The 14,669-nt window shown below is 56.8% G+C and overlaps 1 protein-coding gene across 2 annotated transcripts in view; it reads left to right on the top strand.

Moving 5' to 3' along the window:
- Window positions 1–14,669, top strand: part of OGFOD3 (2-oxoglutarate and iron dependent oxygenase domain containing 3) — an 18,781-nt gene extending 4,112 nt beyond the window's left edge. For both annotated transcript variants that reach the window (XM_077854730.1, XM_077854729.1), the window contains exons 3-9: window positions 1,698–1,773; window positions 3,060–3,102; window positions 5,303–5,367; window positions 5,838–5,894; window positions 9,938–10,091; window positions 13,241–13,364; window positions 14,434–14,669. In XM_077854730.1, coding sequence (XP_077710856.1) covers window positions 1,698–1,773; window positions 3,060–3,102; window positions 5,303–5,367; window positions 5,838–5,894; window positions 9,938–10,091; window positions 13,241–13,364; window positions 14,434–14,570 — 656 coding nt within the window. In that variant the 3' untranslated portion in view covers window positions 14,571–14,669. The remainder of the gene's footprint in view (window positions 1–1,697; window positions 1,774–3,059; window positions 3,103–5,302; window positions 5,368–5,837; window positions 5,895–9,937; window positions 10,092–13,240; window positions 13,365–14,433) is intronic.

Here is a 14,669-nt window from a genome sequence, read left to right as displayed (position 1 = left end):
CAAGAGTCAGGCACTTAACCAACTGCACCGCCCAGGCGCCCCTCAGACTTTTTTTTTTAAGATTTTATTTATTTATTTGAGGAGAGAAAGAGAGCACAAGCGGGGGTGGGGGGGGTTGGGGCAGGGGCAGAGGGAGAAGCAGGGTCCCCGCTGAGCAGGGAGCCCAACGCGGGACTCGAGCCCAGGACCCGGGATCATGAGCTGAGCCCAAGGCAGGTGCTTCACCCACGGAGCCCCCACGGGCTCCCAGACTTTCTTTCTGACCTGATACATTTTTGTTAACGCTGCACTTTACTTGGCAAACCGTTTCCTAACGGTCGCTTGCGGAGTTCTCCGTGATCCTCCTCGCCCCCTCGTCACATGTGCAAGCCCTCCCCATCCTCGTGGATTCCATGTCCTTTGTCCATCAGTTCCCGGGAGAGGTGTGCGGGCATCGCCAGGCGGCAGTGGCTCTGGCAGCTTCTCCTGTGTGGCCTTTCGTGTGGGCTGTTCCGTACCTGACACGATGCCACCTGTGTTTGCCGTCCTTCCGTCTTCCCGGGAACTGTTCCGTCACCCCTAAATGTGACCCTCCTCTTTCCCTGTGATGATTCGTTTTGTTTTTTTTTCCCCTGTGATGATTCTTTTGTCCTGAAGCACAGCGGTCACGCAGGTACCGTTCTCCAGGCTTTCTTTGGATTATCGTCGTGTCGGCTTTTGTTTTTTCCCTAACGTGTCCTTATGTTCAGGGAGTGACCCTTATAAAAAACATACAAGTGGCTTTTAAAAAATGTGTAGCTTTTGTTTCTGATGGAAACCCCTGTGTGAGTAGGATCGTATTTGGCCTCTGGTACTGAGGCACCCCTCCCCCGACGGCCCCCAAGTAGAAGTTTCTTTTTCCCACGCGCAAGGCATGCAGAGAAAGGCCCCGCAGCACTTGACACTCGGTGTGTGGCTCGCTTACTCTACCTGCAGGCACCAGGCTCCTGTCCCAGGCGGGAAGGGGGAAGAGGGTGAAAAGCCACAGGTCACCAGCCCAGCCTGTCCTGAGACTGTCCCACGGCTCCGTGTCGTGGCTGGGACGGCGAGGGAGCCTGCCCCGCTCTGATGCTCTGCTCCATTGACCTGACTCTGGCCTCGTCCCCATCTGAGCTTCTCTGCCCTCCTGCCCCTAAGCAGCTGCACGTCCGGGTTCAGAGGGACAGAGGGAGTGCGGGAGGGACACGCGGTGAGCACCTTTGGTGCAGCATTTGCCGGGTCCCTGGGACTAGAGTTACGAGCATAGTTTGTGTTGTCCCAGGAGGGCTTTGTCCAGGGGCTGAGGAAGGCTGGGCCTCTGGTCATGGCTTATTGTGGATGCGGCACCTGGGGCGGCTCTGGGCTCTCTTCCCAAGGGTAAGCAGAGTGCCAGGTCCCCCTGAGCATCCCGCCCGGTGTGGGGCCACCAGGAATGTGGTGTGTCCAGCAGGGGGTGTCGGTATGTCCTGCACTTGCACCAAAAAATCATTGTTGCTTCTCTGAAGTTCGCACCTATGTGGGTGTCCTGTATTTTATTTGCCAAATCTGGCCCCCTAATCCTGTGGAAGGCACAGCCCCACCCCACAAAATTTCCCAGGGGTGGGGGCCCACCGACAGGGGAATCCTCAACAAATCCAAGTGGCAGTGTGGTTGGGGTTCAGCTTGGGGTCAGCGTCTCATTCTGGCTCGTCTCTCTCCAGGCTGCTCCCCTAGGAAGTGTGGCCGGGGGATCACCGACACGGTCATCACCAGGGACGAAGCCCAGCGGATTCGCAGGTACCTTCTGCCCTGCAGCCTCTTATTCTGTCCTGAACAGGCGAGAAAGTGGGGCTGGGGACAGGAATCAGACAGTTATTTCTGAAAAGGTGATTTAAAGACATTCATTTAGGGGCTCCTGGGTGGCTCAGCAGTTGAGCATCTGCCTTCGGCTCAGGGATCGAGTCCCACATCGGGCTCCCTGCAGGGAGCCTGCTTCTCCCTCTGCTTGTGTCTCTGCCTCTCTGTGTGTCTCTCATGAATAAATAAATAAAATCTTAACAAAAAATTAATTTAGAATTCCGTAAGAATTTCCCTGTGTGCTTCAGGGGCAAAAGTAGGCTTTTCCACTAGCTGTGACTCATGACAGGGTGAGCGGTCTTACTCAGATGCAGTCCACACTGGACTTTGTTGGGGTTTTAAAAACAAGATCTTAAAGCTTTGATTCTGCAACAAATTGTTCAGACAAAGAGCTGTTTAGACACATGTGCCGAGTGCGAAGCGTAGCAGCCACTGGCCCTCACGCTGCCTGTGTGCCCTCTGAGAGTCCCAGCAGGGACATACTCCCCCTGTTTCTAGATAACAGTGTGGGGCTTACCGGGCAGCAGTCAATGGAATCGGGGTTGATCGTCCCCAGGTCAGTTCCCCAGTTGCCATTTGTCTACTAAATGTGCTAGAAGCTCCTACGTCTTCAGAGGTGGGCCATCCTGTCACGCCTGGCACAGGCCTCCACGGCGCCTCCGCATCCCGAACTGATGATCGCAGAGGCATCCCCGCCAGCCTGTGATGACCAGGACAGGGACCTGGGGCAGTAGCTCAGCCCATGTGGGTGGGCACCAGCTCTCAGTGCTCAAGATGGAATTTAAGCCCAATTGTTTCTTTCTTCTTCTTCTTCTTCTTTTTTTAAGATTTTATTTATTTATTCATGAGAGACACAGAGAGAGAGAGAGGCAGAGAGACACAGGCAGAGGGAGAAGCAGGCTCCATGCAGGGACCTGACACGGGACTCGATCCTGGGACTCCAGGATCACACCCCGGGCCAAAGGCAGGCACCAAACCACTGAGCCACCCAGGGATCCCCAAGCCCAATTGTTTCTAAACAGTGTCATATTTAACAAGACAGTGAGCAAATATTGCCATTTACTCATTTAGCTTTGAAAATGAGTCCTTTGGTCTAAACATGTGTTTACATCATAAATATTAAACAGTCTGTTAAGATTGCTTAAATCACGCTGGTTGTTATTTGCCTGGACGTATCACAGACAGTTCTACTAACTAAGTCCTGACTTATAATGACCTCCCCACAGCATAGCCGAGAAGGGGCTCTCCCTGGGAGGATCCGACGGAGGGGTGAGTTCCTGCTTCAGTTTTCTTTCTACCCCTTTAGCATGCTCTCCGTCCAAGGGCGAGGAGGCACCAGGTACGTGGGGCCTTTGGGTGTCCCCTGGCCTCCCCCCACATTGCTAGTGTGGACAGGCCATATTCGGTGGGCACGAGAGTGTCTCCCCTCCTCACAGTGAGGCACAGCAGCCTGCTCCAGATCTCACCATGTTTCAGACAACCTGCTGGGGGCAGGCGGATCTGGTCGCGGACAGGGAGCTGACAGTAGGTGAGTTAGGAGCCCAGTGAGGAAGGTGGCAAGCCTGGAAGCGGGAGGGACTCCTGGGACACAGTGACAAACGTGCTCCCCAGCCTCCAGACTGGAGACCTCACAGGCGCGGTGTGCAGGGGGCCCAGGGTGGGGAGGCTTCCCTGGGGGATCTCATGAACCATGCCTCTACCCAGGGCCTGGAGACAGGACCTTATTTGGAAAAGGGGTCTTTGCAGATGCCATAAGTTCAGGGCCTGAAGATGAGATCATTTCTGGATTGGGGTGAGCCCTAAGTCCAATGGCAAGTGTCCTCCTGTGAGAGACAAAGAAAGAGATTTGAGGTAGAAGAAGAGAAGCCACAGGAAGCCAGAGGCAGAGGGGGAGAGATGCAGCCATAAGCCAGGGACTCCCAGAGCCACCAGAAGCTGGAAGACGTGGGAGGAATTCTCCTCTAGACCTTCAGAGGGAGCGTGGCCCTGACCATACCCTGGGATCTCTGGCTTCAGTAGCTATGAGAAGATAAATTCTGGTTAAAGTCCCCAGTTTGTGCAGTCAGTTACAGCAGCTGCTGGGAACTGAGGGCAAGGCAGCCTCCCGGGAGTTGCTCTGCCTCCTGGGCAGCCTCTGGGAGTCCTGTTCCTATGAGCCCCGCGCAGGAGCTTGCCTTCCCGTGTGGTGTCCTGAACGTGGGTCTCCTCACCCAGCGTGTGAAGCTGTGGAGGATGCAGTCTTCTTTGCATTGTTTAGTGATTGCTGAATTATCCCCATTATGCAGACCCGAATCAGTCCACATGTTTGAAAGCCCTGGGAGGATTAGTTTATGGACTTTGCTAGAATTTCTAAGTATTTCTATGATTACCTGCATGACTTTATTTTATTTTGCAAAATTTTTCCCTGGAGTTCTGAAAATGAAGCTCTTCTTATTTTAGTTTGGTGTGATTCAGGGGGAACATTTATTAAGAACCCACTTGTTCATGGACTCATCTCTTACTCTTTGTTGGGCATTCCCCTAGGAAGTTGTCTTGTAGTAAATTAACTGGATTTGATGCCTTTTAGTTCAGTTAACATTCATTAAACTCAAATTATGTTCAAACCCCTGGGCTGGTCACTGCGTCAAGGAAGAGAAATATAGTAGCTTCCTAGATAGCATAAAAGTGACCCGTGCTGATGACCACTTCTCCCAGACATGGGAAGGACATGGGGTAGGCAGGGTGCAGAACACTTTGATAGTCCTTTAGAAAAGCATGACCTGGCAATCCGATTCCTAGGGGTTTACTCAAGAGAATAAAAGCATCTGTCCACACAAACTTGTCTGCCAGTGTCAGGGCAGCTTTATTTGTGATAGCCCCCAGCTGGAAACAACCCACGTGGTTGTGGCTCCCCAAACCACAGAGTGCTCCTCACTAACAAGATGGGGTGGATGTCTATAGACACAATGGCATGAGTGAACCACAGAGTGGTTATGCTGAGTAGAAGGAGCCAAACCCAAAGAGAGTGCATCTCGCATGATTACATTCACGTCTAATTTTTAGAAAATGTGCATCGGTCTGTGACGGCAGGAAGCACATCACTGGTTGCCTGGGCAGGGAGGGGTGGGTGGAGAGAGGCAGGAGGCAGGATGGCAAAGGGGTGCAAGGACATTTGGGGATGTAGTTGCTATCTTGATGGTTCACGGGTGTGTGACATCAAAGATTATCAAATTGTGTAGCTCACGCGTGCGTTACACCTCAACAGGGCCGCAGGAGGGAGGGTGGGCAGGGTGTGATTCGGCTGCAGGAGTTCACAGGTCTGTGGGCTGTTTTCAGACAATCAGTCTGGGGAGGAGAGAACCAGATCTGTCCTGTATCTACCCTGGGTCCACCTGCCTTGAAACCCAGCATCCCTCCCCTGACCCAGGGTGAGCGTAGGACGGATCTCCAGGCCCCTGCTACCCTTGTGCTCTGTGCACATCTTTTCCAGGCGTCCATCCTGGACTTGCACTCAGGAGCCCTATCTGTGGGGAAGCACTTTGTAAACCTGTACAGGTGAGAACCCAGAGGGGCTGCAGCCCTCACTGTGCCACATGACCTCGTGCCCTTGTGCATTTCTTAGGGGGGACCTGGGAGGTGTGGCCCGTCCCCGGGGCAGGATCCTTGTTCACCAGCCACAGGGAATGGTCTCCTGCTATATCAGGGGCTTCTCAGGGTTTTCTTAGGAAAGCAGGACCCGCCTGAGGCCGAGGGACAGCTAGAGGACGAGGGGGTTGGGGGGCAGGCCTGGCTCCTGGGATGGACCTGGATCCTCCCGAGGCCAGAGACACAGGTTCTCCCCACCTGGATGCGCATCGCTCTCACGGCTCTACCTTTCATCAGTGGTGGTCACTGTAGAAACAGAGGCGCCCAGCAGGAAACACCGAATCTAAAGGAAATAAGGAAACACTTACGTGTTATGATAAAGCGCTGACAACAGACGTCCAATGAAATGTTTCATTTGTTAACAGCATATTTTTTCACAGATACTTTGGAGATAAGATACAAACCGTCTTCTCAGAAGAGGACTTCCGGTTGTATCGGTGAGGCGGGAAGCAGTGATGAGGTCAGACGTGGAGGCAGGTGTCGGGGCGAGGGGGGAGGGAGGGTCAGCCAGGGGTGGAACCCAAGAGCGCCCCGCCCGCCCCGCCTCGCCCCCAGGCCACACCCACCCTCGCCAGCCCCGCCCACCCGCCCTCGCCTGCCCCGCCCCCAGGCCCCCACCAGCCCTCTCCAGCCCAGCCCACCCTCCTCACCACGCCGGCCAGCCACGCCCACCCAACCCTGGCCCTTCAAAGACCACCTTCTGCTTCACCCACCTACCACCACACCCACCAGGCATGTCCACCCCAGCTGATGGCTTGCCCTGCCCTGGCCCATGCAGGGTGCTGCGCATCCGCCAAGGCTGTGACACAGCCCTGGTTTGTCCTGGGCAAACAGGACATGAGACAGAGGGTCTCGTGACAGCTGAAACTATACCCTGTCAGAGTTCGGGCAGGTGGACATGGGGCTGGTACCTCTCTGTCCGTGGGCACAGGGAGCCCATAAGCAGAAATACTGAGGGGAGGGGGTTGCCTGGATCTGCCTGTCTCGGCTCCATGGATGGTTTTTCTTCCTTCCTTGGTGCTCTGTGCAGTCAGGGCGGATTCACGGAAGGTACTAAAACAGCTGTGGGTACACTACCTGCCTTGGTAGCTGCAGGTCCAGCCAGGCCATCGAGCCCACACGGCCTGGGGAAGGAGCAGGCCAGCGGAGGCCATGTGCACTCCCCGTCTGCCCCTCACACAGCTCACCGGTAGGAGGCCGAGCCAGCCTCAGGTGCTGCAAGATCTGCTGGACGAGCAGCCCAGGGTGCTGCAGGGGTCGTGCCCACTCACGGGCCCGCCACACGTGCCGGTGCCGGGTGTCAGGCACAGCCCTCCTGCCCTGGCAGCTCCTCCACTGCCAAAAAACCTGGAGTGGCTTTTTTAATTAAAACGTTTAATTCTTAGATAACCTTGACTCCTATACTGTTCTAACAACACAGGGAGATCGCCTGTGCCCTTCACCCCGTTTCCCCAACCGTCACAGCTCGGTGTGAGCAGAGCAGGGCATCACTCCCAGGAGTTGGCTCCAGGGCTACCCGCCCTCCTGCTCAGAATGCCTGGTTCTACCTCATTTGTGTGAGTGTGTGTGATTCTGTTACCTGTGTCGGTCACATCGGGGCTGCCAGTTGTGGTACCAAGCGCCTCATCAGTGGGCGTCCTCCGCGTTGCCCTTCTGTCCCCTCGGCGCCAGAACCCACCCCCGACCAGCTACTCTAGCTGGTTGCTACTCTAGCCCCGTGGCCTGGAAACAGCCACGGCTTCCCCTTGGTGACGTCTCTAGGAAGACCGCTCCTGGTCCAGAGCAACACACAAATAGTAGCGACAGTGAGCGGGGCCCTTGACGCTGGCCACGCACTAGTGACCTCGGTCGGCCCTGAAGCCTGGGCCTAGAGCGAGGCAGGGTGTTGCAGCGCAACGGCCGGGCGCCTGGTGGGGCAGGAGCCTGCTCTGCAGTCCCCTGTGGCTGGTTTACCTTCCTTACTGCCTTTACTGTTAAGGAAAAAGCGTGGGTCGGTATTTTAACGTTCATGACGTCAAGGTTTTATGAAACATAGAAACGATCACCGCAAATGAAGGGAAGACGCTGGGTTTGTGTCTCATTCGAGTGCAAACCCGCAGAGGGGAAGGGATGTCGGTCAAACTGTCGTCTGGTCACGCACGGAACCCAGGAAGAGTCACACATGAGGAACGGAGTTTGTGTTTCTGGAGTGAAAACCCAGTTGGCTGTTGCATGGAGAAGCACAAGTACTGTGCCCAGCACGTGGGCGCCGCAAAGAGGCTTGCCACAGAGGCACCGGCTGCCGGCGGCGTCAGCACGTCTGTTAGGTTCCGTCAGGGCTTAGGGCTTAATAGTAGCTAGACTCTAACTACTAACTAACTGGTAGTTATCAGTGAAAAATGGAAGGGAACACTTAGTTTCACAGAATAAAACAATTACTAAAATAGTAATAACCGGAGCGCCCAGGTGGCTCAGTCGGTAAAGCGTCTGACTCTTGGTTTCGGCTCAGGTCATGATCTCAGGGTCATGGGATCGAGCCCTGCTTCGGTCTCTGTCAGTGAGGAGTCTGCTCAGGCGTCTCTCTCCCTCTGCCCCTCCTCCTGCTTGCACCGGCTCTCTCTTAAAAGATTAAAATCTTTAAAGATTAATAATCATAATCAATGGTTAAAACATCTCAAAGTACATCCTCACACAACGTTGTCAAGGAAACAGCAGTGTTTGGAAGGATGCCATTGGACTCTTCTCTAACCTTCTCTGTTCTGTGGTTAAAGTAGTTGAGCATCTCGAGACACAAGAGTATTGCCAGTACGAGATCCCACCGTGGTCTCGTTTATGGTCTGGGTTGTCACAGAACAAGAGCGAGGTGTGGGGACTCCCAAGGCCTTGACCTGGCCACCGTCAGAGGAGCTGCCCACGTCCCATGAACGGATTCTGATGATTCACACGACGTACCAAATGCTCCACTCATGTGTCCTGTGAGCTGCAGGGAAAACTGTCTGAGGTTGGCTTATGGCTGATGTTCAAGATAGATGTTCAGGGTAACACATTCACCAGGCCACACCTGGGGCGTCGCCGAGGCGGTCAGCACACGTGGGGAGCAGCGCTCCTGCCACACACGGCACGGGCTGTCCCGGGACCCCGAGTCACTGAGCCCGCCGTTCCTGGCGGTGCTGAAGGTAAAACCATCAGCTTGCTTCCCATCTTTCCTGGGCCGCCCTCTGTAGGTGGACGTGGGGGGCATGGGGATGTGCAGCAGGATGTGCAGAGCTGTCTTGGTGAAGCGTGGGCCCCACAGCGGTGGAGACAGACGGAGGCCCGCATGCCCCGGGCAGAGCGTGGGCTCCAGGAGAAGCAGCGGCACCTGTCAGGACACTCATGGCCTGCGCCATCCACAAGCTGTGTGGTCGGAGGACAAAGTGGGAGAAGGTCACGAGCCTCTGCATTCTTTGAGGTTGTTGAACTGGGACATTTGGCTAAACGGTGTTTGCAAAGCATTGCGCCCTGAAGGTGAACAGAGATGATGAAGGAAACGGAGCCCATGAAACAAGTGACATTAGTGACATTCTCCTAAATGGTTTTTCTGACTGGCTGATGAGAGCTCCTGAGCGCCCCGTGTCCCCACCTCGCTGGAGGGCTAGAGCATCCCCACGAACACCAGGGTGGTAGAGTAGTAGTAGGTGGAGTAGCACCCTGAAATGGGTCCTGGGAAGAGCCCGGTGCTTCCTCCCCGGCGGGGGGGCCTGCCTAATGTTGGAATGATTTATGTCCCATGGTGCTGGAGCCGCCTCGTTTGTGGTCCTAGACATGGTTCACTGTATGTTCCATACGTGTGTGCATAGTTCATGGGTAGGCCTACGTGTGAGCGTACGCGTGGGCGTGTGTGGTGTCTCGCAAGCACGTTTTGTGCATGTGAGGAATGTGTGCATGTCCGTGGGGCGTACGTAGGCAGGTCCACGTGTGTGCATGTGTATAGGGCTGTAGGTAGGCAGGTGATGTGTCCACCTGACGGGTGGGTCAGCCTGTCTCGCATTGCTGCCCTGCGCCCTGGCCTCTCGGAGGTCAGCGGTGGTCCAGGGCAGGGTGGTGCCCCCACCACGGATGCCGACAGGACTGTGCCCCAAAGCCCCTCACCACACAGCTGCATGTATACGGCCCATAGCGGGCGGCAGCCCCAGCCCCTGACCATGCTCGGTGTGGCTCTCAGGCCCTCCACCAGGAGTCGTGTGTCCTGTGCAGAGGGCCGCTCACCCCCACTGCTGCTTCCACTTCCGTGTGTCCCCCCGGACAGCGTGGCCATTCCTGCAAGGAGCGGGTCCTCGGTGCCTGGCCTAGCACAGGGCTCCCTTGATGTGGGGGGTTGCCGTGAGAGTGTCCGTCTTACCGCCCCCCCCCCGCCCCGCAGTCCATGTCTGGTCGAGTGGCACTGCATGGCTCTGTGGGACCCATGGAGAATTCTCTGCGGCCCCGCGGCTCCTGGGTGACACGTGTGTCCTCCCCACAGGGACGTGCGGCAGAAGGTCCAGCTCACAATTGCCCAGGCTTTCGGCATCAGTGCATCTTCACTGTACCTGACCAAGCCCACGTTCTTCTCACGCATCAACAGCACCGAAGCCCGGACGGCTCACGATGAGTATTGGCACGCACATGTGGACAAGGTGAGCAGCCCCGGGGCTGGTTGGCGCCGCCCGAGCTGGCTCAGCCTGGGTTTCTGAGTGTCCACCTGTGGCGTTCCATTGTTGGGGTTTAGACATCTTCGTCTCTGATGTGGGGACTGTGCCCTTGTGTTTTAGGGGAACACCCTAAAGCCCGGGGACCCTGGGGGTATAGTCAAGGCAGTAAACCCTGCCCCCACGTGTGGTAAAATGCACGGTAAGAACAGATGGGCACGTGGCACCTCCCCTGGGGCCTTGAGCTGTCGCCCCCACGGCTGCAGGGGGCCTCCCCCGGCCTGCCTTCCGCCCACTTCCCACCTCTTCACGGGAAGGTCTTGACCACACAGGATCTTCTGGATCTCCCATGCTGGATCTCCTGTTGTTCTGTAGACACAGCCCCAGCTAATTAATGATCTTGACCCACTGAATTAGAGCCCATCCCCCCTGGTTCTCAGTGTGCTGCCAGGGGATACCTGAGGGTGGCAAGAGGGCAGCCCAGGTGACCTATGACCCTCCCTAGGGCCCTCCCTCACATCCCTTGATGCCAGAACGAAAGAAGCAAGTGAAAAATACCCAGAAAGCTTGGGATGAGTGATGAGGGCAGGTGGGGACACATGCTTGCAAATGGCGCTTCGGCTCTGAATCCTGCCGGATACGCGGCCGTGGTTTAACCCAAGGACCCCGGTGTGGAATCAGTTCCAGCCAGCTTCAGTGCAAGTGGCATCTGCGGCCAGGGGCTCCCAGCGGGAAGAGACGTCAGGAGCGTCGGCAGCCCCAGGCTCTCCAGCACGATGCCTGGAGCCGGGAGGCCACAGGGTCTGCACGAGCCAGGGTCGCCTGGGGGCCTGCGGGGCAGCCACGGGCTGCTCACGTGTGGACGTGGCAAAAGCAGTCCTCAGACATAGGAGAACTCTAGAACCTGGCGTCTGCCCTCACCCGCGCGGCTCCCGTCTCAGGAACGGAGACACCGCAGCAGAACTCGCGGGTCCCACGGCCTCCCTCCCAGGTCCCTGGTTTCCTGGCGAGTCCTGGGGGCGGGTGGGACAGGGTCAGGTTCCGGGACTCCCCTCCCACCGCACCTGGGCCGCTGTCATGTGGTGTGTGTGTGTTTTTTTTTGTGTGTGTGTGTGTGTGTGTGTGTGTGTGGTTTTGATGGACGTGAGGCTCGCTGCCGAAGCTTCACCGGAAGCGCTGCCCCAGGAGACTCACAGGCTTACGTCCCTCTGCCACTTGTTCAGTGACGGGATTCTGGACAAGGGGAGCCTGGGCTGGCATCTGGGGGATGCGCAGCTGAGCCCAGGTGCGTACGGGTCCAGCCTCATGGTGCACGGTCCCGAGTTTATGAGAAGGTGACACTGTTTTCGGTCGCCATGGCAGCCTTGCTGGTCGCCCCACCGCCCATCAGGAGGTGACTGTTGTCATGGTGATGGGGTGTCGGTGGTTGCAGGGGGGAAGGCTTTGGAGCCTTGATCAAGTATGTCACATGAGCCTGGCCCGGGGCTTCCAGGCCACTCCCAGGATGCCTGCAGGTGTAGACATGTCAGACTGGCTGGCAGCCCGGTAGCTTGGAGGCAGGAGTCACGTGCTCCAGGGCCGGCGGGGTGATGGTTTGGACTGTAGTCCATGGACTCTTCCCTTTCTCTCTTACCCCAAACTTGCTAATGAACAATTCATCAGCCTGGAAAATGTCATTAAGGAATTAACATCTGTCATTTGTTGTGCATCATTATCTTTGCACAAAAAAAAGATGCAGACTCAGTAATCCCCTTTATTAGCCAGATCCTGACTCGAGTGAGTGGGTCCTTGGAGACAACACCTCCCGTGCGTGTCTCAGGCAGTTAGCTCCTCCTCAGCAGCCTGAGGTTTTTAACCAAACCCTGCAAATGTCACACCGAAAACAACGTCTCCACGTGGTGCCCCTTGTCTGCTCTGGCTGCGAACAGGGCCTTGTATCCCTGACTTCAGGGCATCTGAGGAAACAAATGATAGCCGCCTCCTGTTACATCCCTTCGTCCAGGCTGGGGGTGGGGGCCGATTGTCAGAGGGTCCGTGCTCGGACCAGCTGCCGACCCAGACCTCGTCCCGCATCGCCTGCTTTGCGCTGCCGGAGCCGGCTTCCCGAAGAGCGTCTACACACACCGAAGGGCAGAAGCTTCAGGTCTCTGCCAGTGTGAGGTCCCTGGGGTCGTCCGGGTCAGAGACAGACAGAAGGGTGGGTGCCAGGGGGTGGGGTGAGTGTGTGGTGGGGACAGCTTCAGCGTTGGAAGATGCCGGCAGACTTCTGGAGACAGACGGGGAGATGGTCCCGACACCAGGACTGGGCTTCGTGCTCCCGGGCAGGACACGAGGGTGGTCAAAATGGCAAATTCACATGTGTATTTTACTACAGTTAAAAACAAAGGTTGGGGGGATCCCTGGGTGGCTCAGCGGTTTCGCGCCTGCCTTTGGCCCAGGGCGCGATCCTGGAGTCCCGGGATCGAGTCCCGCGTCGGGCTCCCGGCATGGAGCCTGCTTCTCCCTCTGCCTGTGTCTCTGCCTCTCTCTCTCTCTATGTCTATCATAAATAAATAAAAATAAATCTTTAAAAAAAACAAAAAACAAAAACAAAAACAAAGGTTGGGGCAGCTCCAGTGGCTTAGTGGTTTAGCGCCGCCTTCAGCCTGGGGTGTGATCCTGGAGACCCAGGATCGAGTCCCGCGTCGGGCTCCCCGCAGAGAGCCTGCTTCTCCCTCTGCCTGTGTCTCTGCCTCTCTCTGTGTCTCTCATGAATAAATAAATAAAATCTTTAATAAATAAATTAAATAAAATAAAAACAAAGGTTGGACTAGCCCCACACGGAAGAAAGAGCAAAAGCACTTGTCGCCACACTGGTTCCTTGTGGATGCGGAAGACTGGACCTGCTGGTTAGCGAGTGGAATCGCCGCGGCGTGGGCTTGTCTGCGTGCGTCCTGCCAGGAGACGGCCTCCGTGAGCTGTGTGCGAGTCCCAGGCAAAAATGCGTGACTGTGGGCTTAAGGGGGCCGTCTGTGACGCCGCAGGGGCAGCGAGCAGCCCCGTTGAGAGGTGGACATGTGCCGTCTGCTGACCGTCCTGGGCCCATGAGCCCCGCCGGCCTCCAGACGGTGACCTGCCCCCTCACACTGTGCCCGCAGGTGACCTACGGCTCCTTCGACTACACGTCGCTGCTCTACCTGTCTGACTACCTGGACGACTTCGGCGGGGGCAGATTTGTGTTCATGGAGGAGGGGGCCAACAGGACGGTGGAGCCCAGAGCAGGTAGGAGCCCCCGGCGGCGGCCTCGCGACGCTGTTTGCCCGGATCCGTCTGCGGGTCCGCGGCCCCTAGGCCCCCTGCCCACAGCGCAGCGGCCTCTAGAGCCTGTCCTCCCTGCCCTGCGGCGCAGCCCTGCTCTCCCCCAGAGGGATGCAGCGGCTCCAGGGACGTAATCGTCCCGACCTGAGAATGTTGAGAACCGCACCGAGCACGGGGTGGTCCTGGGGCCCCCGGGTGGGTGCTCAGAGCCGCCCTGTGAGCACGTGCCGAGCAGGTGGCCACGCTCCGCTGGCAGCGCTTCTTCTGAGAACATCTTGACCTCACCTTTCCTCACAGATATTTTCACGGGCTGTGAAACTCGGGGTTGATAGAGTTTTCCTTTCTCATCATAAACATCATTGCTTTATTCGGAATCACTTTTTGCTGAGAGAGTTGCCGTCAGCGGGTCACTGCCTGTTTTCTCTGCTGCTTCCAAGATTTTCCCAAATCAATCTTTCATTTCACCCATTTGACTTGTCTTGGGCCTCAGTGTGGACTTCTTTGTATTTTCCCACTTGGAGTTTGCTGCACTCATTGGATTAAAAGCCAGCAGTGTTCCTCACGTCGGGTCATGACAAAAGTTTGGGTCATTTCCTCAAGTCCTCCTTTTCTGCCCCAATGTTCTTTGTCCCGAGGCTCTGGCAGTATGAACGGTGGGACCTTCGTGTGGTCCCAAGGCCTCTGCAGACCACAGGCGCCAGGGTCCCAGGATCGAGTCCCACGTCGGGCTCCCTGCATGGAGCCTGCTTCTCCCTCTGCCTGTGTCTCTGCCTCTCTCTCTCTCTCTCCTCTCTGTGTTTCTCATGAATAAATAAAATCTGGAAAAAAAAAAAAAAAGATCCTAGGCATCCGGCCTGCGAGGCCACGGGCAGTCACATGGTGCCCTGGGTGGCGGCAGGGCCTCGATGCCCCCAAGTCCGGGCCTGCCCACCACAGAGGGGCCCTCACCCGGGCCTCGCCTGCTTGCCGCCGCTCCGAGGCGGTGGGCCCGCCGTGCTGTTGGCTGTGCGGTCACTTCTCTCCTCTGCCCCAGGTCGGGTGTCCTTCTTCACCTCGGGGTCGGAGAACCTGCACCGTGTGGAGAAGGTCCAGTGGGGCACCCGCTACGCCGTCACCATCGCCTTCACCTGCAACCCCGACCACGGCATCGCAGACCCGGTGTTCACGTAGCCCGGCCGCCGGCTCTGCCCACGGGGCAGCCACAGGATGGCACCCCTCCCGCCCTTTTGGCCCATTTCCTCCAACAAGGTGCCTTATGAATCCCCCCGA

This window comes from Canis aureus, chromosome 16 (genome assembly GCF_053574225.1).
Source record: "Canis aureus isolate CA01 chromosome 16, VMU_Caureus_v.1.0, whole genome shotgun sequence".
In the NCBI taxonomy this organism is placed as follows: Eukaryota; Metazoa; Chordata; class Mammalia; order Carnivora; family Canidae; genus Canis; species Canis aureus.
The sequence above is the reverse complement of the archived record's forward strand: the minus strand, read 5'-3'. Positions and strand labels throughout refer to the sequence as shown.